This window comes from Marmota marmota, unplaced genomic scaffold (genome assembly GCF_001458135.2).
Source record: "Marmota marmota marmota unplaced genomic scaffold, marMar, whole genome shotgun sequence".
Lineage (NCBI taxonomy): Eukaryota > Metazoa > Chordata > Mammalia > Rodentia > Sciuridae > Marmota > Marmota marmota.
Genome location: NW_026000327.1, coordinates 826,475 through 847,621, shown reverse-complemented (window position 1 = coordinate 847,621; position 21,147 = coordinate 826,475). Strand labels below are relative to the sequence as shown.

The window sequence follows — 21,147 nt, the reverse complement described above, 5'->3', positions numbered from 1 at the left end:
GGGGGGGGGGGGGGGTGTCCAGTATTTTTATACATGTTTTTATGTAATAGTAATTAATCTCAGTTTTATAGGCTACATTTTCCAGTTAATACAGAGACTTCATAATCATCGTTTTTAACTTCTGGGTCACATTCAACAAGATGAAAGCCAAGGGCTGGGATATAGCTTGGTGGTAGAGTGTATACTGAGCAGATACCAGGCCCTGAGTTTAATCCCTGGCACCCCAATTTTAATTAAAAAGGAAAAAGAAAAAAACAAAATATGAAAGACCGTAATTTACTTTGACATTAGGGTTTCCAATAATGCTTTAGAATTTTATATAATGCTGAGCCAGGCCTGGTGACATGTGCCTATTATCCCAGCTACTAGGGAGGCTGAGGCAGGAGGATCACAAGTTTGAAATCAGCCTGGAAAACTTAGCAAGACCCTGTCTCAAAATTTGAAAAACAGAAAGGACCAGTGGTACAGTGCTTGCCTAGCATGCACTCTGTAATTGATCCCCAGGATTAACAACAACAACAAAAAAAAAGATGATAAAAGTGCTGTACTACTGAGTTATACCCCTGACTCTCTATCTTTTTAATGATAATCACTACAATGAATGAAATTTTCTCAGAAGTTCACTAAGCCAAATGTAGGTAGTCCAAGAACCTACTTGCCTCGTTGTATATTTATATAAATAAACATCATACTTCTGATTGTTCTTTTTTCCTTCCAATTTTTTTTTCAAGAAGAAACTTAAATCTAGATTAGCTTACCATAATAAACCACGTGGTCTTGGCTGCATCTCTGACACGTTTCAAAGAGCCTGCATTGATATCTGGTTGCATTTCAAGGTAGAATAAAAGGCTTTCATTGATTATATTGGACAGCCAACTGTTAAAAAGACAATGGCCCACAGGTGAAGAGAACATGCCACAAAAATTCATTTTAAATGCTAAGGATCAGGGACTGATCTTTGCCACACTGTGTATGTGCCAATTCTAGGTAGAGAGCTGATCACTTCCACAGCAAGCAACTGAACCAGCACACCAAGAATTTATTTAAGGAAATGTAATTCCTTCTCTCAGTCTAACACAGAGATCCACAAATCCTTCCCATGTTAACACTCAACACCACATCAACATGTAAGGTATCAAATAACCCAGAATTCAGTCTTGGTTTGAGGAGCAACCTGAAGATTTTAAGATGAAGAATTTACTTTGACATTTCACACTGAAATTTTAAAATGTTACTCGTGGGGGGTCAGTGAAGTTTGAAACAGTGATCTAAGTGTATTTTTACTGGGAGGTAATTTCTGCCTCTCCTAGGAGCATGTCCAAACAAATCCCTTCATATCAGGTAGATTATTAACATCACAAGGCTTGCTCTGACTGAGAAAGTATTTATTCACCACATTACAGGGTGTTACCATTCCAATTTTTTTTTTTTTTTTTTTTTGTGGTACTGGGGATTGAACCCAGGGCCTTGTGCATGCAAGGCTCCAATTTTTTTTTTTTTTTTGCATTGGTTATAAGTCTATTTTCAAAGCATCCATCTGAAACATTTGGGTAGGATACCAGACATGGAGAATCTCAGCAAAAGAAATTTGCTAAGCCTTTCTATCCAGCTTTGACTGAGCTGAATCTTTACACTGGAGATGTGTCCTCACCCCTCTATCGCACACAGGAATTCTGGTGTCAAAAACAAGGCCAATGGGTGCATTTAAAACGCATGGGGCTGGAGATATAGCTCAGTTGGTAGAATGCTTGCCTCACACGCACGTGGCCCAGGGTTAAATTCCTAGCACCACAAACAAACAAACAAACAAACGTTACCACCTCCCTCATTTTGGTTAATCCCAGAATCCCAGTAAGGGGTTACGCATAGTTGTTTCAAAATTAAACTCAGAACCTCTTATTCTTGGGGCTTTATGCCTAAATCAAGTAAATATTTTCAGTTTTTGCCACAAATTCAGAATTCCAGACTTGCTCAGAGATGTCCCTTCCAGATGCTTCCCTTAAGAACTCACAGGTCACAAATGGAAGAGAAAAATGGTAAGTGGTTTGCAAATCCCATCCCACTGGCAATTAAAAAAAAATAGTTACCAAGCGATTAAAACCAGCATTATTTTGAAAAACCGGATCTTGATCACAGCTCCCATTCGCCTCTCGTTCTCTGTGTAAATGCCCTGTCTTCCTTTCAGTAAAGAGGCCACTGTGAAGAGCACAGGGGAATGACATACTTACTGTGTTCATCATTCTTATTTATTTCATAACAGAGGAGGGCATCAAAGCAGGTGTGAGCCCATAAGCAAGGCCAGAAGATCTAAAGCAAAGCAAGTTATTGACGTCACCCTCCCAGCTACCCATGTGAAGTCCTTATAGGATCCAAGGAATATGTATTTTAAATAACTTGAGATTTACTGTATGCCCATTCCCTTTAGTCAGCTTCCTCTGATGTTAACATCAAACACAACACAGGCTACTTGTCACAACTAAGAAAATAACACTGATACATTAGGAACTAAACTTCCAATTTTATTGGATTTTACTAGTTCAGGTATTTTTTTTTCTTTTTTATAAAATAAGGCACTTATTATTTTAAAATGTTGAAAATTTAACATTTCTTCTTAGAAACAGGTTAGAACACCTACAAAAAACGTTTGGAGAATAATTAAAATAGAGCTGGGTGCAGAGGCACAGACCTGAAATCCCAGAGACTCAAGAGGCTGAGACAGGAGGATTGCAAGTTTGAAGCTAGGCTCAGCAACTTACTGAGGCACTAAGCAATTTAGTAAGAGTCTGCCTCAAAAAAATATAAAAATGAAAAGGACTGGGGATGTGGTTCAGTGACTAAATGTTTCTGGATTCAATCCCTAGTGCAAAGTGTGTGTGTGTGTGTGTGTGTGTGTGTATTTTTAATTAATGGCTGAAGGTTTAGCTTAGGGGTAGAATACTTGCCTAGCATGTGCTAGGCCCTGGGTTCAGTCCGTAGCACCACTAAAAAAAAAAAAAAAGAATCGTCAGTGGTCCCTCCCACAAAGACAACCACTGCTACCACTGCCGTATATTTCGTTTTTGTTCTTGTTTTGCAGGACTGATAAGTGAACCCAGGGTCTCATGCATCCTAGGTAAGCACTCTACCACTGGGCTTCCACCTGTAACCCCCACAGTGTATTTCTTTTCAATGTTTTTTAAGTCATTTTTTTTGTGTTCCATATAAGCAAGTCATTATACAATTTTGAAAAAATAAATTCTCTTATTTAATGCACTATATTTAAATGCACATAGGAAAAGACTCTTCCAAAGAATAAAAGATGTTATTAAAAAGTGCTGCAATCAGGAGCTTCCCCCTTTCGTTAAGGTGGACTTCCTCACTCCAACTCTGCCCTTGAGAGATCCAAGGCAGCCTGAGTAGGTGGGCACTCTCTCCAGGTCACGCTTTCTTGAGGAGACGACAGGGCCGGAACGCAGGTTCCCAGTCCTGGCCCAGGGTCTCTCTGGGGACTCGCTACATACCGCTTATCTAGTTTTTACCCCATCCCAAATGACTCATTTCCTGTGCTCCACTTCCTGTTTCCTGCCTGTCTGAGAACTGGCATAGGCCAAGTGCATTATGGGAGTGTCTGGACTAGGCCAAGTGCATTATGGGAGTGTCTGGACTAGGCCAAGTGCATTATGGGAGTGTCTGGACTAGGCCAAGTGCATTATGGGAGTGTCTAGACCTCTCTGTCCATGCCTCATCCCTTCCCGGATCCACTTCACTCTCCTGCTCCTGTCTCACCTCTGCAGTTTTCCAAGGCCACCTTCAGAGCCTACAAGCGTGCCAAGGGCAGACCCAGGATGAGCTTCACACAAAAGTGAAAAATCAGCTAGTCCTGGCCTTAAGCTAACAAACATTAGCAAACATGTAGTGCTCAACTAAGTATGCTTTCTGCTCAGTTTTTCTTACTAAACCTGTTCACTGTCTCCATCTGTATTCTGCTTATGTCTCTGGAGGATGATGAGTGAGGTCCATTGTCCTGGATCATTCCAGAAGGACAACATGTTATCATCTCAGCCCAAGAGATGCAGCTATACCCCATGGCCTTGTACCCAGAGAACTTCCCTGCTACTTACCTGCTGTCACTGTCTTTTGGAACAAGACAGGGTTAGCTACCAGAACGAGCAGTAGTGGCAGGTACGTGGTGATATAGTGTGGGATGGCATGGTCAAGGCCTCTCTCACACCTGAGGGAGGAACAGCAAATCATTCTTCTTGAAAGAAAAGCTTTGGCTGGAATATACCCACTTATCTGCAGGCTGAGATAAGAGGATAAGAACAAAAAAAGAAATGCATAAATCTGCCCAGACTCTGAAAGAAATCAGACTCGTTTCTCAATGTCCAAGAAGAAGCAATAAATTTCAGGAGATTCGGGGAGATTGTTCATGTTTCTGTCCTATAAATAGGAGAGCCTCTGAAGCTTTCCAGTGGGGGCAGCTTTTAAAGATCACTACTGGCCCAGGCATGGTGACGCAGGCCTGTAATCCCAGCAACTCAAGAGGCTGGGGCTGGGGGATTGCAAGCTTAAGGCTAGCCTCAGCAACTTTGTGAGAACCTAAGCAACTTATGGAGACCCTGTCTCAAAACAAAAAAATAAAAAGGGGTGGGGATGTGGTTAAGTGCCCCTGGGTTCGATACTCAGTACAAAACAAACAAACAAACAAAAAACCCTACTGGAAGAGGTAAGAAAGGAAAAGAAATCTGGGATGGTAGATGATTCTTTGCACACTAGGTCTCTTCAAAGGGAAAACACACAATTTAGAGACAAAAGCACTAATTAGCTAGTTAGGTTTTGAGTACTTACTGCATAATCTCAGCCAATAACATGAAAAAAATCCAGTCCTTGTCCTTGATCTATTCAAATGTATGACCTTCATATGTCAAAGGAAATTCCTTCTCACATTAGGAGTAACAACCAACTCTTCAGTGGTTCTTTTCAGGGAAAAGGACTAGGATTTCTACTGATGAGTCATAAGCATCATGAGTCACCATGGGACATGGTGGTAAGAGGAGGTGGTGAAAGCCATTGATATGTTACCAATAGGGACCATCAGCTAAGATACACAGAAAGTCAATGAGAGAAGAATGGCACAGAGGAAATGATAAATGAAGAAAGGGGACGGAGGGTGCCTGAGGCCCAATCAGAGAGAGGCAGAAGTGTCCCTGTGGCCATGGAAGTTACCATCATAAAAATGAAAATGCTCTTAATACTTAACATTAATATTTGTGTGGTGGTCAAACACCTTACCAGGCTCCACATGGTGTGGACAGACTCTAGGGAAGTATAGGAAGCAGGAGAGGAGTGGGAGTGGCAGATTCCATTGCAAAGATGGAAATCAAATGGCCAATGAGAGAGTGAGGATGTGGCTACAAGAATGCCAAGAGGTCTGCACTGCAGGGTGTGCGGATTAAGAGATGATGATCTCTTAATGATGATTAAGGTGTCACACACCTGTGATCCCAGCCACTTGGGAGGCTGAGGCAGGAGGATTGCAAGTTCAAGGCTAGCCCCAGCAACATAGCAAGATCTTGCCTCAAAATTTAAAAAATGAAAAAGACTGGGGATATAGCTCAGTGGTAAAGCATTCCTGGGTTCTATCCCGGGTACTCCCCGCAGCCCCCTAAAAAGGAAGAGAGATAGTCATTTACAGATTAAGACGCTTAGATCAGGTGGCCTCCTGGAGCCCATAGGAGCACCTCAGGGTTCCCTGTGAGCCAGCCCTGTAGCAGTGGTGCCCTCAGGCTCCAAGGTAATTTTTCTAGAAGTCACCAGGGTCTCACAGGTGAAGGCAAGTAAAAGAAACTCCCTTTCCTATTAAGATCCTTCTGTTAGAACAGCTGTGACACTGTGTCTGTCCTTTTGAAGTTCCCCGTGAAAAGTGACCATACCAGGCTTCCACACATTCTGGACAGACTCTAGGGGAATCGGGAAGCAGGAGAGAGCTAGCTAGCTCTCTGTCAATATCCACAGTTGACAAGGCAACACCAATTTGAGATGTCTGAGTAGCTGTGAGAAGTCAAAAAACTGGGGAGGAATGACTAACACCATGAGTCAACAAATTTTTTATATAAAGAGAGATAATAAAGCCAGGTGGGGTGGCACATGCCTATAATCCCAGCTACTTGGAGGCTGAGGCTGGCAAGTTTGAGGCCATACTCAGCAACTTGGAAAGACCCTGACTCAAAAAAGGGCTGGAAATGTAGCTCAGTGGTAGAGTCCCCATGGAATCAATCCCCAGTACCACAGGAAAACAAAAATATTTCTTTTTCTTCAGTTTCATAGGGCACACCACGGTCTCTTGCAACTACTCAATTCTGATTATATCACAAAAGCAGTCACAGTTGGAACATAAATAAAAGGGTGTGGCTGTGTCCCAGTAAAATTTCATTTAAAATAACCAGCCAGACGTGATTGCACAAACCTGTAATCCCAGTGAACCAGGAGGCTGAGATAGGAGGATGGCAAGTTTGAAGCCAGCCTCCTCAATTTAATGAGAGTCTGTCTCAATACAAAAAAATAAAAAGGGCTGGGAAGGTAGTTCCAGGGACAATGCACTACTGAATTCAATCCCCAGTACCCCAAATTAAAATATAATAAAATGAAAACAGGTCAAGGGCCAGATTTGTCCTAAAGGCTAGACTATGATGATCTGTGTGTGACCTACAGAACCCTAAAATCACAAAAAGACACTAACCACCTGTTTTCCAGTGGAAGTGAAATCCTACATCCTTGGTTGGGCTTTGAGACCTTGCAAATGATGGCACTGCTGGGATTTTAAATGAGGAAATGCCTGAGACAATTCCAGAACCACATTCCTCTGCATCTGTGTTCAGGGTAGCCAAGAGCATAGGATGGGAGAGGCATAGAGCCAGCTTCCAGAAGCTTCCCTTGCCTCGGCCACATCACTTCTAACTCATCCTCAGAACGTTAAACTCGCCTGATCTTTCAGTATTAAAGAACAGGTGTGAGGAAGCTATGGCAAGATGGAAGGGGCTGTCCCTGCATCTTTCTAGTTACGAGGAGGGGTATAATCTGCGCATGCACGCTGTATGCTCAGGCACCCACCCACCCAAATGAGAAAGACAGACCCAGGGGAAAGATCTGGGGAGCAAGGATGCAGTGAGCACACCGTCTCTCAGCTAGATGGGTCTGTGAGTGTGGCCTCTCGGGGCCGAGAGGAGGGGCTGAGCGCCAAGGCACCCACTGTGTGAGTCAGACCGGCTCATTTTCTATAAGAACTGGGCCACTGAGGCTTACCTGGACACAGAGGGGTAGTACAGCATGACAGCTCCCTCTGCACAGAGCAGGAGGGCCAGGCCCCAGGCCATGATGTGGTACAACACGATGGTGCTAGGAGAGAAGCAGAACAAGGTGGCACTGCTCAGAGGAGGACAAAGGGGCCTGGCAAAGAAACTACCAGACTAGCCACCAGGCCAGCTTCTGAACCAGGAAAGGTAGGAGCAAAACCACCCTCCACAGAGGTATAGTGCTGCCAAGGGCACCAATGTGTGTGCTTATTTTTCAGTTGAGGTGAAATTGACATAATATAACATCAACTATTTAAAGAGAACAACCCAGGGACACTTAGGAAATTCACAATGTGGTTCAATTGTTCTAGAACATTTTATCAGACCCAGAAGGGAACCTCGTTCCCATTAGCAGTCACTCCCCATTCCCTCCAGCCCACAGTCCCTGACAGTCACCGATCTGCTTTGCTTTTATGAATCCGGCTGTTGTAGACATGTCACAGCTTCATTTCTTTTTATGACTGAATAATATGAATAGACCACATTTTATTTATCCATTCATTCATCAGTGGATGTTCTGGTTGAATACTGCTACTCCGAACATGCACATAAAACTATTTGAGTTCCTATTTTCAATTCTCTGGGGTTGTATACCTAGAAGTGGAATTGCTGAATTATGTGGTATTTTTATGTTTATATTTTTCTTTTTTTTTTTTTCCTTTCTTTCTTTCCCAGTGCGTGGGATGGATCCCAGGGCCTTGCACATGCCAGCCACGTGCTCTACCATTGAGCTACACGCCCAGCCTCTCTCTGCTTAATTTTATCAGAAACCAGAGTTTCCACATCTTTGCCAACAGTTTTTGTTTTCCACTTTTTTTTTTTTAATAGGATCTCACCATTTGCTCTGGCTGGCACCAAACTCTGGGGCTCAAAACAGTTCTCCTGCCTCAGACTCCTGAGTAGCTTGGACTACAGATGTACATCACCTTGCCTGGCTTCAAGTTTGGTTGTTGCTGTTCTCATGGGAATGGCTGCTATTTTTGAGACTTGGCTAAGTTGGCCCCACTCTCCATAAAATCATAGAATAGGTTAAGTCCATCTATAGTACCCTTCAGGGACAGTACTGTTCAGTTCTCATCAGCTCTGGTCTGAATACTTGGATCCCCACAAAATTCCTGGGTTGAAATCCTAACCCCAAAGGTGTGGCATTATAAAGTGGGGTCTTTGGAGAACTAATGAAGTCACAAGAGTAGAGACTTTATGGATAGGATTATTGCCTTTTATGAAGGAGGCCCAGGAGCTCCCTGCCCCCTCCACCATGTGAGGACAGTGAGAAGTGGCCATCTATGAACCAGGAAGAACATGTACCAAACATTGACTCTGCCATACCTTGACCTTGGACTTCCAGCCTCCAGGACTATAAGAAATATTCTGTGTGTGTATGTGTGTGTGTGTGTAGGAATGCCAGAGACTGAACCCAGGGGCACTCTATCTCTGAGCTACATCCACAGACCTTTTTATTTTTGAGACAGGGACTTATCAAATTGCCAAAGTTGGCTTCAAACTTATGATTCTCCTGCCTCAGTCTCCTGAGTCACTTGGAGTTACAGATCTGTGCCACCATACCTGGCTTAAGAAATGCGTCTCTACTGTTTGTAAGTCACTTTGTGGCATTTTGTTATAGCAGCCCAGATAGACTGAGACATTATATTGACCAATCTTCTATTACTATAACAAATATCTGAGATAATGAATTTATAAAGAAGAAAGATTGCATGGCATGGTGGCTTATGCCTTTAATCCTAGATACTGAAGAGGTGAAGGCAGGAATATCTCAATTTTGAGGCCAGCCTGGGCGACTTAGCCAGGCCCTGTCTCAAAAGTAAAAATAATAAAAAGGCTTGGGAATGTGGCTCAGTAGTAGAGGACCTCTGGGTTCAATGCCCAGTACTGGACCAAAGAAATTAGAGAGAGGTTTTATTTTGGCTCACAGTTTTAGAGTTTTCAGCCTGTGATTGGTTGTGCTTGTTGCTTTGAGCATATCATGGTAGGAGCAGGGTAGAGTAAAGCCACTTATTTCTTGGTCAAGAAGCAAAAGAGAGAAAGAGGAAGGTGATAGGATCCCACTGTCTCCTTCAAGGGCATGACCCCAGTGACCTAAAGACCTGCCAGTAGGCCCCACCTCTTAGATTTCCACCACCTCCCAATAGCGCCAAGCTGTGGGTCAAGCCTTGGGATACCCGGGCCTTTGGGTGACAATTAAGATCCAAGCTATAACATCCACCATCTCAGGGGCATGGTACACAAGCCTTGTCCTCCCAATCCTCCATCCCTAACAACCTCCCCTCTTATTCACCCTGTACCCCGACTCCAGGGAGAGACCTGAGATTGTACAGGTCCCCTGAGGTTGTCCCATCCCTGAATCCAAACATCCAGGTGACTACTAATAGCATTTCCTTAGCAAAACCCACTACTCAGAGCCTTGGGTGGCTTTTCCCGGTCATGTGAACAATATAGCCCTCTGTGGCTTGCCCTTGCCACTGTGGTAAAGGCCAGGTGGACCTCAGGCCATGTTGTTCCCTGACACTTACACTATTGCCCAAGGCAGGCTGGCCATCCCTGGTCCTCCACCCACTTTTCCCATCAGACTGGCCTTGGCCTGCATGCCCACCTGTCTTGAGGCACTGTAAGGGGCACAGTAAGTTTAAGAGCAGTAAGGAGACCCCAGAAATTGACCAGCATCCTACTAACAGTGAAACTCAAGAAACACAGCCACTCTTGAATCTTCATTTGACTGCAACTTTTTTTTTTTTGGTACTGGGGATTAAACCCAGGGGTACTTAACCACTGAACCACACCCCAGTCCCTTTTATTGTTTATTGTGAGACAGGGTCTTCCTAAGTTGCTCAGGCTAGCCTCGAACTTAAAATCCTCCTGCCTCAGCCTTCTGCAATGCAATATTCTGTAGAGAACAGGAATGGCCAGTGATAGCATAAGGTTCGTTTACTCTTAAGCTGTATGATGGATATCAGGTATGTGCAAAGGGAAGGTCCACTTAGGAAGGTCCACTTAAAAGGAATGAGGTGCTGATATCTGCTACAATATCGATGAACTTTGCAGACATTGTATCAAGTGAAATAAGCCAGACACAAAAAGGCCACAGAGTGCCTGATTCCCTTTATGTGGGGAATGATGGATAATGGGTACAGAGTTTCTTATGGTGGTGGTAGAAATGTTCTGGAATTAGTAGTTGTACTGATTGATGTATTATTTTTGTGAATGTCTTAAAAGCCACTGACTTAGGGGCTGGGGCTGTAATTCAGTGGCAGAGCACTTGCCTTGCATGCATGAGGCCCTGGGTTCGATCCTCAGCACCACATAAAAATAAATAAAATAAAGGCATTCTGTCAATCTGCAACTACAAAAAATAAAACAGAAAAAGAAAAAGAAAAGCCACTGACCTGCACATTTTTAAAGGATGATTATTTTGGTATGACAATTACATGTCAATTAAAAGAGTATCATGGAGATTGGGTTTGTGTCTCAGTGTAGAGTGGTCGCCTAGCATGTGAGAGGCACTGGGTTCGATCCTCAGCTCCACATAAAAATAAATAAAGGTATTTTGTCCATCTACAATTAAAAAAATATTTTAAAAAAAGAGTATCTTGGAGTTTCATCAAGATGATGTCTCACTCAACATTCACTGGCTAAGTGTTCCCTGAGTGTCTAGAGAGGCACAGAAAGTGCTAAGAATGAAACAAAGTTTCTCCACAGCCCTGACGTGGAAGCTAGGCACAGAGGCTGGGATGCAGAAGAGTTTACATAAAATGAAGGTTGGACCCAAGAGACAAAACTATGTTTATAAGTTAAGGTGCCAACACTTACGTTAGCTGGGGCAGGGGTCCTCAAAAATATCTCTATCCTAATCTTCAGCATCTATGATAGTGTTGCTATATATGGCAAGACACTTTGCAGATGTGATTAAATGAAGGACTTTTGAGATGGGAAGATTATCCTAGATATAGGCGTCCTGGATAAATAACCACATGAATCCCTAAAGGCAGAGAATCTCGGGCTAGGGGTGCAGCTCAGCAGTAGAGTACTTGCTAGCATGTGTGAGGCCCTGGGTTCTATCCCCAGGATCATAGGAAGAAAAAAAGGCAGATAATCTTTACCATCTGCAAAGAACTAGAGAGATGGAAGTTTAGAGTCTTATTCACCATTACTGGCTTTGAAGATGGCAGAAGTAGCCACAGGCTAAGGAAGTGGGGTCACAGACTAAGGAAGCTGGGAGGTCAGTGTGACTGGAACAGAGACTGTGAATGAGAGAATGGACAGAGGGTGTCCACAGGACTGTGTCAGTTTTATTCTAAGTATGATAAGAATCCACCAGAAGATTCTTTTCATTTTTTCTAAAAATATATGTATTGCAACAAGATAAAACTTAAAAAGCGGAATCTTAGAGGCAGGATGTTGCTCAGTGGTAGCAGGCATGAGACAGAGTTTCATTCCCAGCATTGCCAAAAAAAAAAAAAAAAAAAAAAGCTGAACATGGAAAACAAAACAAGACTCAGTAAAGAATGGAGGGTAGTTTTGGGAAAAAAATTATCCAATCCCTGTGACTCCAAAGTTTCTGGGGGAGATGATAGAAAGTGAGGTCAAGGGACTATTCTTGGTTGTGTCTGGTTTCTCTTTACTGAATCTCAGACCTGTGAGTGAGTCCAACTGGATCTGGAGCGACCCTGACCTGAATCTGTGGTTCCCCAGATGATGGACATGAATGCCTTGGCTCCCGCTGAGCTGGGTTGGCCCCCTTATCTCCACTGTGAGACCAATGCCTCATCGGATCAACAAGGACCTTCTCCTCCCATCCTTCTTGAAGGAATTCCTAATATCCAAGGAGACAGGCTGATGCTCAGTCCAGACCAGGAAGGGTATGTGTCCAGCAATTGGTGGTATTAGATATTCCACGAGCATGAGGCTCCCTTTCTTGTCCCACCTCTGCACTCCCCATTCCCTGCATGGTTAGCATTCTTGGACAATCTCTATCATTCATCTTTGTACTTCAACACACCCCACCCTGTTCCCCCAGAGGATTTGAGGCTGTGGCCATCCAGATGCTGTGGGGTAGGCTTTAGTTTACGTCTTCTCTCTGAGGGGATGGGGAGGGCAGGGCCCCATCAGTCGGGTACACTGGCAGTCCCTCTTAACTCTATCGGGTGCCTGGTAAGTAGCATTAAATAGTGGAATTTTCACTCTAAAGATCAGCTGTGTAGACGAAAGGAGTGGTGGTCAGAGATCAGAATGGGAAATGATGCCCTTGTCCAAAGAGATGAGGAGGGAGAGAAACAGAGCCGGCTCACAAAGGGAATGAACTTCTGGAAGAGAGAAAACATTTTGTAGCCAGCTGTCTGGGAGGCCATAAGGAAATGACTCCTTCATAGTTTGCCTCCCACATCGTAACCAGTTCCTGCAGCCGCCCTCGCCTGGCTTCACTGGGAGCATGTGGGGGTGTATCTCAGCAGTGCAGGTTTTGTCTCTGGCTCACGGGAGATTTAGCGAGCCCACAGAGACAGCGGCTCTCTGCAAGGGCTGGATTAGTGGAGTGCAGAATTTCTTCATTCCAGACCCTTTTCTTGGCTGGACAGTGCTGATGGCATCTTCAGAGTGGGGAGTGGGGAGTGGGTCTCTGGTCAGACTAAGGAAGTCCAAGGTCAGAGGACATGGAAGACTGGTTAATGACTCTTGCCCATCCTGCAAGACAGCAGTCAGGTCTGGGCCAGCAGGAGCAGGTGGCTCCCACATTAATGGCTGATGCCACTGAAACCCACCCCAGAGGGTGAGTGCCCAACCCAGGGGAGCCCAGGAGTAGCCAGGTCACAGCTGAAGACCCTTGCTCTCTTATCCAACCACTGAATTGTTCCAAGTCCAGGCGAGTGTAAATCCTCCTTGGCCATTATTTCATATCACTCTTTTATTTTCTTAGAGCAAGCAGAGACTTCAGTTCATGGCCATTTCCAAGATTGCGAGTACCACACTGTCTGTTATTATTTAAAACTGGTATGTTTCACACCTGCAGCCAGAATTAACCACTTAAATTTCCACTTGAAATCTGTCTTAATGATGTTTCTGAGGATTAAAATTAAAAGAACTCCCCAGCCAAAGAAAACAGGTACAGGTACGTAAGACAGGATCTCCAAGGCAAAGGGCCATACCTGCAAAGTTTGGCCCCTGCCCTGGAATTCAGCAGGACACCCCCTGCCCAACCAGCTGCAGTCTCCTAATAGCCATCTTCAGGACCAACTCTACCTGCTGCCCTGGAAAACAAGCTGGCTCTTAAAATGGAGCTACCGAAGCTTTGGAACCCAAACCCTCAGCCCTGGTGAAGTCCATCTAGCAGAGTCCCCTGGGACATCTCCCACCAGGCATCAGGTGAGGCTTTGTGCTCACGGCTACGGAGCACCTCTAACTTATCTGTTGTGTGCCCTGCTCCTGACTGATTAGGGAGCTCATTTCACTCCCGACCATCAGTCATCTGAGGAGCGGAAACCTGCCCTTGCTCTTGCCTTTGGAAGGCATGGTGTTTCATGTTCTGGGATGTTCACCTTCTGTATAAGGACGGGTCCTTGGAAGCCTAACCAGCATCCAGAGTCCCGCCTTCTTGAACACTGAGTTCCAAGATGAATTTCCAAATACATGCCTGTGCCAAAGAGGGCTTCTTGATTGCCTGCCCTGAGAGTCCAGACAGTTCTCACACTGTTCCTTCTAACCCAGTCCTGTGTCCCCCACCTGCCCTACCATGGGTGGGGTGAAGTAATGCACCTCTAATGACAGTGGGGGGCATGCTCTTCACCCGGCTTCCTTCCAGAACTCCCAGGCTCCTCTGATCTCTGTTACTGGCTGTCAGTGAGACCTTCAGTTGTGTCATAGCTCTGACTCCCCAAAACTGACGGGAGAGGCTCTCAGAAGGAACACAGCAATTGTACCAACTTTAGGGATTAGGCCTTCTCCTGCTGCTAGTTGCCTATAGGTACCCATTCTCCCTCTTTTCCTTATAACATAACCCAGAAGTTAGACAGAGGAGCAGCATAGTAGGCCAACAGACTATTTCCTATGTCCTCTAGCAACTAAGCACAACCAAGAAACTAAGTTCTGGCTAATACTATGCAAGTGGCATTGTGTGAAACTCTCAGGGAGGCCTTTTAAAGCTGGCTCGGGAGAAAACAGGTCCCTTATGTTCACTGATACACTTAGTTCGTTGGGGTCAATCCCCAGCACTGAAAACACACTAAAAGGATCAACAAAATGTAGTATATACACACACTGGAATATTATTCAGTTGTGAAAAGGAATTATCTTAGTCTTTTCTGGCTGTCATGATAGAATACCAGAGGCTGGGTGGCTTATAAAAAACAGACATTGAATGCTCAAGGCTCTGGAGACTGCAGCCCAAGGTCTAGGTGTGGCAGACACAGGGTCTACTGAGGACTGCTTCCTGGTTCAGAGATGACACCTTCTCACTGGGTCCTCACAGGTGGAAGAGGCTGGGAGCTCTGGGGTGGGGGGTCTCTTATAAGAACACTCAATCCATTCATGAGCCTCCACCTTCATGACCTCATTGCCTCCCAAGGCCCTACTTCCTAACACCATTAGCTAGGGGTGAGAATTTCAAAATCAAACTTGTTGGATGGGGAGGACATAAGCACTCAGACCACAACAGGAATGAAGTACTAATACATACTACAACATAGATAAACCTTCAATATGTTATGCTGAACTTAAGAGTTCATATAGGAAATGTCCTACATTGCATTATTTCATTGATCTACAATGGCCAGAATAGGCATATCCATAGAGTCTAAAAATTTTGGTTGCCAGGGTGGAGGAAGGTGGGGAGAGATTGGGGAATGACTAATAACTGGTACAGGGATTGGGGGAGATGATTACAAAGTTGTAAAGTGGATGATATCAGTGGTGCCCAGTGGTATACAACTGTGATCCCAGCTATTCTGGAGGCTGAGGCCGGGGAATCACAAGTTTAATGCCAGCCTGGGCAACTTGGTGAGACCCTGTCTCAAAATAAATGGGCTGAAGGTATGGCTCAGGAGAAACCCCCTGGTTCAATATCCAGTACCTCCCCACACACAACTTGTTTATATTCACACCAGTTTTTTCTTTCTTTTCATTTTTAACGTGTCCAGTTCCAAATATTTAATTTCTTTTTTTTTTTTTCTTTTGGTGCTGGGGATTAAACCCAGGGCCTTGCACAAGAGTGTGACCTACCATCAAGCACCCCCTCCCCTATCCCTCAAATATTTAATTTCTTGAGTTACTTATTGTCAAGATTTTAAAAACCTCAGCATTTTAGGTGGTTTTTTGTTTGTTTTTTGCATTGCTGGGGACTGAACCATGAGTACATGTTAGGCAAGCGCTCTACCATTAAGCCATGTTCCCAGCCCTGAAAACTTCAATATTTTGAATTGGCTTCCGGCCTGAGAATGAGCCACCATAGATGTTTCTGGGTGTGGGAGCCAGCTGCCAGACTGACAGACAGTGTCTGCCACTCTGCAACCCACCTTTGAATACTCAATGGCATCTCCTAATATTGCTCATAAAACACAACCAGGCAGAAACCTCTGTGCCCAGTGGATACCTCAGTCCTGCCGATCTCCTTATCACAAGATAGGCATCAACCGCGTAGCAGAAGAGCCACCAGAAACAGGCACTGTACAACAGCTGGATCCACATCTGTAAACAGCAAGAACTCAGCATCAAAGATTCTGGGAACACACAAGGCCTCCAGTTCCTCCGTGAAATGAGATGGCAGATGTGGGCTTCTTCTGACATCAAGGAGAAGCCCACGTGAGCTCAGGGACATACGCAGACAGTCTCTAGGACAGGGGTGGGCTGTGGCCCAAGAAGGACTTGTGCATCTGTCCTCTGCTTAGCAGGATCTGACTAAGGACCCCCACCCCCACCTCGCATTTGGTATGCTTGTAGGCATGAAAGATCAATGGGGGCTTTGAAGTGGAAGCTCTTTGTGGGCACGTGGCACTTGGAAAGTCCCTTGGAGGAGAAGGGGTGAGAAAGAGGCTGGAGGTATTAACTGCAGCAGGAGAGGTCTGCGCCTCCCTGCTGTGGGCTGAGAGGAGGCCTCATGAGGTGCAGTTAGGAAGCAGAGGGCAGGGAAGAAAAGAAAAAAAGGAACTGGGAATTCTGCTCCAGACCCAGTGATTCAACATCTACATTTGCACAATTTAAGCCCTTCTCGTGAGCACCAATAAAATGAGGTGCAGCATAGTGTGTTTTGTGTGTGTGTGTGTGTGTGTGTGTGTGTGATCTACTTATTTATTTAATGGTTTATGGATATAAGCCCTGGAGAGTTTGTGACAATACAGCGATGGCCAGGCCCCACCCCAGGCTTCCTCATCTGTAGATTGGTGCACAGCCTGAGAATCTGCATTCCTCACAGGCTCCCAGAGGTTGCTGCTGCTCACTTTGGGGACCACAGCGCAACAGGCACAGAGGTGGGGAGGAGAGCACGCAGAGAGGGGGCACTCACCGAGCTCCCAACACAGAAAGCAGCAGGCCAAATGTCTGTTCCATTCCCATCAGAGATGTTTTCAACGAAATCTGGGAATCCCAGCCACACTGCCGACCGAAGGATGATGCCTAATAGAGAAGTAGATAAGGGGCTGTGGCTTAGCGGCAGAGTGCCCACCTAGCTCATGCGAGGCTCTGAGTTCAATCCTCAGCACCACATAAAAATAAACAAATAAAATAAAGGTCTTGTGTCCAACTACAACTAAAAAATAATTATTTAAAAAAAGAGAGAGACGTAGATGGACTCTAAGGCATCTGACTCTAATTCACATCTAAAGCTGACTTGTTACTTTGTAAAAATGATAGCTAGTAATACATGTGAGTGAAACAGGAAAAGAGCAAGAGAGCGAGCAGGAAAGAGGAAGGGAAGGAGAGAAGGAGGAGAAAGAAAGGAAAGAAGGAGGAAAGGGACAGAAAAGAAGGAAGGATGGAGGGAGAGAGGGAAAAACACGTTCACGTGTTCAGAAAAAAGGGAGGAGAAGGAGGAGGAGAAAATGAAGAGGAGGAGGAGGAGGAAGGGGAAGGGGAAGGAAGAAGAACTGTTATTCAGAAAACCCATCTTATATTGGCAAAGCGATCCCAGGCACTTCCATTTCAATTGAAAGCAACATCAGCCACAAGCTTGTCCCCAATTTTTTGTTTGCTTGTTGACTTGGCATTACAAAGTGTTTATGTAAATAGCAACTTGTATTTCTTAGCTATACTTTTAATGTTCACGTCAATTATTCCTTACATAGAGAATTATTTACAAAGCACAATTCTGAAGCTTCATTCTTTTGGAAAATACATATGAAATTTTCAAAAATTAGATCTCAGTACTTTGCTTTGGACATTTATTATCTGTGAGTTTTCCTTGCTATTAGGTTCAAATATTTAACTTTCTTCAATTAGCACACACACACTTATGGTATACATTACAGCTCTTTGCAAAGTAATGCAATGCCCTTTGTTTAAATGTATCCTGTTATGATTTAGGTATGACGTATCTCACAAAACTCATGTGTGAGAGAGTATAAGAAAGTGTAAAGGTGAAATGATTAGGTTATAAGAGCCTTAACCTAATCAGGGCATCAATCCCCTGATATGGATTACCTGGGTAGTGACTGTAGGCAGGTAGGGTGTGGCTGGAGGAGATGGATCACTGGGGTGTGCCTTTGGGGTTTCTATTTTGTCTGTGATGAAGGAAGTCTATCTCTCTCTTTCTCCTTCCTGGTGCCAAGTCCTGAGCAGCCTTCCTCTGCCATACTCTTCTGCCATGATGATGTCTCACCTCCTGATGTCTCACCTCAGGCCCCAAAGAATGGGGTCAGCCATCTATGGACTAAGACCTCTGAAACCATGAGCCCCAAAATAAACTTTTCCTCCTCTTAAGCTGCTCTTGTCAGGTCTTTTGGTCATAGCAATGAAAATCCTACTAGTACACCACTGAATACATAGGTACTTGTAACACAACTAAGCATACATGTGCTATTTATTATGCTATTAAAGGAGATCTATGAACACTAGAAAGCTTAACATACACCTTCCCACTATCTAGCCACTGCTAACAACAACACACCTGGCCTTCTCCTAACTTCTGCTCATTTTCCTACAACATCTCCCACCTCCCTCTTTAAAGGACACGATGCTCTTCCACCAACTCTGAAAATATATTTGGTTATATCTTTATTTCCAGATATTCAAGTAACAGAAATAAACTACTATTAAGATCTCTTCCTAAAAAAATGACTTAGTGGAATCAGGAAGAAAACCAATGTTTCATTGAATAATCCTGCACCAAAATGATTTTATCCCTAATAGAAAGGAAAAATTCCTTTCCTGGCTTATTCTTCAAGTCTGAGAAAACGACTTGAGGTTACATAGTATTTATTTAAAGTCAAGGTCTGGAGGGTCTTCAATCATGTTTTTATCACTCTGGGCAAAAGGACAGAACAGAAATGGGTCCTGGGATACACAACACCTGTGTCCAAGTACCAGCTCAAAGTAGGGTACACAAGGCAGTTAATACAGGCTTCATAGGCTTTGCCTCAAGATAAACATTACAAAAAAAAAAAAAAGTTCCAACAAGGTCAACACCATCAAGTAATTACAAAGTGTGGGCAGAATGTGAGTGTTTACTTGAACAAACCCACTATAAAATAACATTTATGGGACAACTGAACAAACACTGGCAACATTAAGAAATTGCTTTTAATTATTTTAAATTGATAATAACACCAGGGTTAAATATGCTTAAAATTCTATGTTTAGCTGAGCCCAGTAGTACACACCAGTAATCTCAGTGACTTAGGGGTTTGAGGCAGGAGGATCACAAATTTGAGGCCAGCCTGGGCAACTTAGCAAGACTCTGTATCAAATAACATTTTTAAAAAGGGTTGGATTTTGTTTATTTGTATGAGACAGACCTTGCTAAATTGTTCAGGCTGGCCTTAAATTTCCAAGTCTCCTGTCTCAATCTCCCAGGCATGCACCGCTATACCAGCAACCTGTTTTAAAAACCCCAATCAGCATTTAGTTTTGTTTTTTGGTGGTACTAAGGATTGAAGATTAAATTTAGGGGCAACCTACCACTGAGCTACATCCCCAGTCCTTTTGATTTTGAGACAAGTTCTCACTAATTGCTCAGGCTGGCCTCAAATTTGTCGTTATTCAGCTTCAGCCTTCCCAGTTGCTCGGATTATAGGCATGGGTTACCACGCCCAGCCATAGCAGCATTTCTACTCTTGCCTTTTCTCATCTAATCAGGGCTGTGCTGAAACCCACACTCTGGTAGCCCTCCCTTGACAGTGGATAAAAGAGAAGATGATGCTAGGAATGCTGGGACCCAAAATTACCTCCTAGAAATAAAGGAATCTTTTTGTGAACCAAATGAGAGAGAGAGAGAGAGAGAGGGAAATAGAAGCTTTTTAAGTGAAAAGTAAGAAAAAGTTACTAAATAAGACCATAAAGGAATTGCCAGTAGAATTGCTTTGTATTTCTTGAAAAAAAAGTTTTAAAAGGTAGAGAGGGAAAGTCTGGGGATGTAGCTCAGGAATACAGCATTTGCTTAGCATGCACAAGGCCCTGAGTTTAATCCCCAGGACCACAAAAATAAACAAATAAATAGAGTTCTTATGTTTTAGTGCTCTATACTCAGATCTGAATGGATGAAATGACATGAAGTCTGAAATGTGCTTCAAATTAAGCCAGTAAGGAGGGAGAAGGGCAAGTACAGGGAGAGTACGTGAGGATCCATGATGGTTGTTTATATATCATATCTACATTGATGTATGTTGGGAACTTTCCAACAAAAAGTTAAACAAAATGGCAAAACTCAACTTTAGAGTTCTATAAAATGTGTCATGCTATAGTTTAAAGCAGATTCTATAAAATGTGTCATGTTTAAAGCAGAATTTGGCAAAATTGTTTCTTTGAGGGCTGATAGTAAGCATCTTTGGCTTTGTGGTGATACTTTCTCTGCCCAGTATTCCACCGTGTTCTGGTAGAGCAGATCTGGTCCTAGATGAGGTGAAATGCAGAGCCTAGCCCTGTTCTGTAAAACTTTATTTATGGACACTAACACTTAAATTCATGTCTATTCACATGTCAGCAAATCTGCTTCGATTTAAAAAAATCATTTTAAAATGTAAAACCGTTCCTTGGTGGGGGAAGAAGAGTTACAGAAAACGCTCAGCAGAAGGGGTTTGCTCTGCAGCCTACACTTGGCACACCTGGGTAAAAAGCAAACCTGGGGCAGCCCAAGGACATTGCACAGTGGTAGGGTCTGCCTGAGGCTCTTGGTTCAGGTAAAAAAATAAATAACGCACAAAAGAAGATATGGTACAAAGTAGGTACAAATAGCAAGGTGCGCACGCCACACATGTTAACTGGTGGTCTCTGCTGGATGCACCCGTCTTATTTTCTAGACTTTCCTTAACAACATTGTATGAGGTTTTTCTAATAAGTTTGCAATAACAAACACAATGAACGCTTTTCAAAATACAAGCAATGATCCTTAGGCCTGAACTTTTCCCTCTTGCTTTGCAGAATCCCCTAGTCGTCCAGAGTAGTTTCTGGAACGAAAAGACCTCCAGCTCCTGGCTTGGTGCTAGAAGTGCTCAGACGCGCGAGCCCTGGCACCGGCTGGGCACGGAGCAGGTCTCCGTCGCCGGGCCACCGCGCTCCCTCCACCCAGCACTAAGTGTGTCCCAGCGGTGGGCCGCCCCCTTACCAAGGCAGCCGAGGACGTCGCAAGCAGCAGCGGCCCTCAGGATGCGGGCCGTTTAGGCCGGCG

At 44.1% G+C, this 21,147-nt stretch overlaps 1 protein-coding gene across 1 annotated transcript in view; it reads right to left on the bottom strand.

The window, feature by feature from the left end:
- Gpr143 (G protein-coupled receptor 143) overlaps positions 1–21,147 on the bottom strand; it is a 34,134-nt gene that overhangs the window by 12,602 nt on the left and 385 nt on the right. Inside the window, exons 2-8 of the mRNA XM_048797387.1 lie at positions 21,085–21,135; positions 16,834–16,943; positions 15,925–16,019; positions 7,282–7,374; positions 4,101–4,282; positions 2,088–2,196; positions 759–876 (exon numbers count right to left, since the gene is read on the bottom strand). Coding sequence (XP_048653344.1) covers positions 759–876; positions 2,088–2,196; positions 4,101–4,282; positions 7,282–7,374; positions 15,925–16,019; positions 16,834–16,943; positions 21,085–21,135 — 758 coding nt within the window. The remainder of the gene's footprint in view (positions 1–758; positions 877–2,087; positions 2,197–4,100; positions 4,283–7,281; positions 7,375–15,924; positions 16,020–16,833; positions 16,944–21,084; positions 21,136–21,147) is intronic.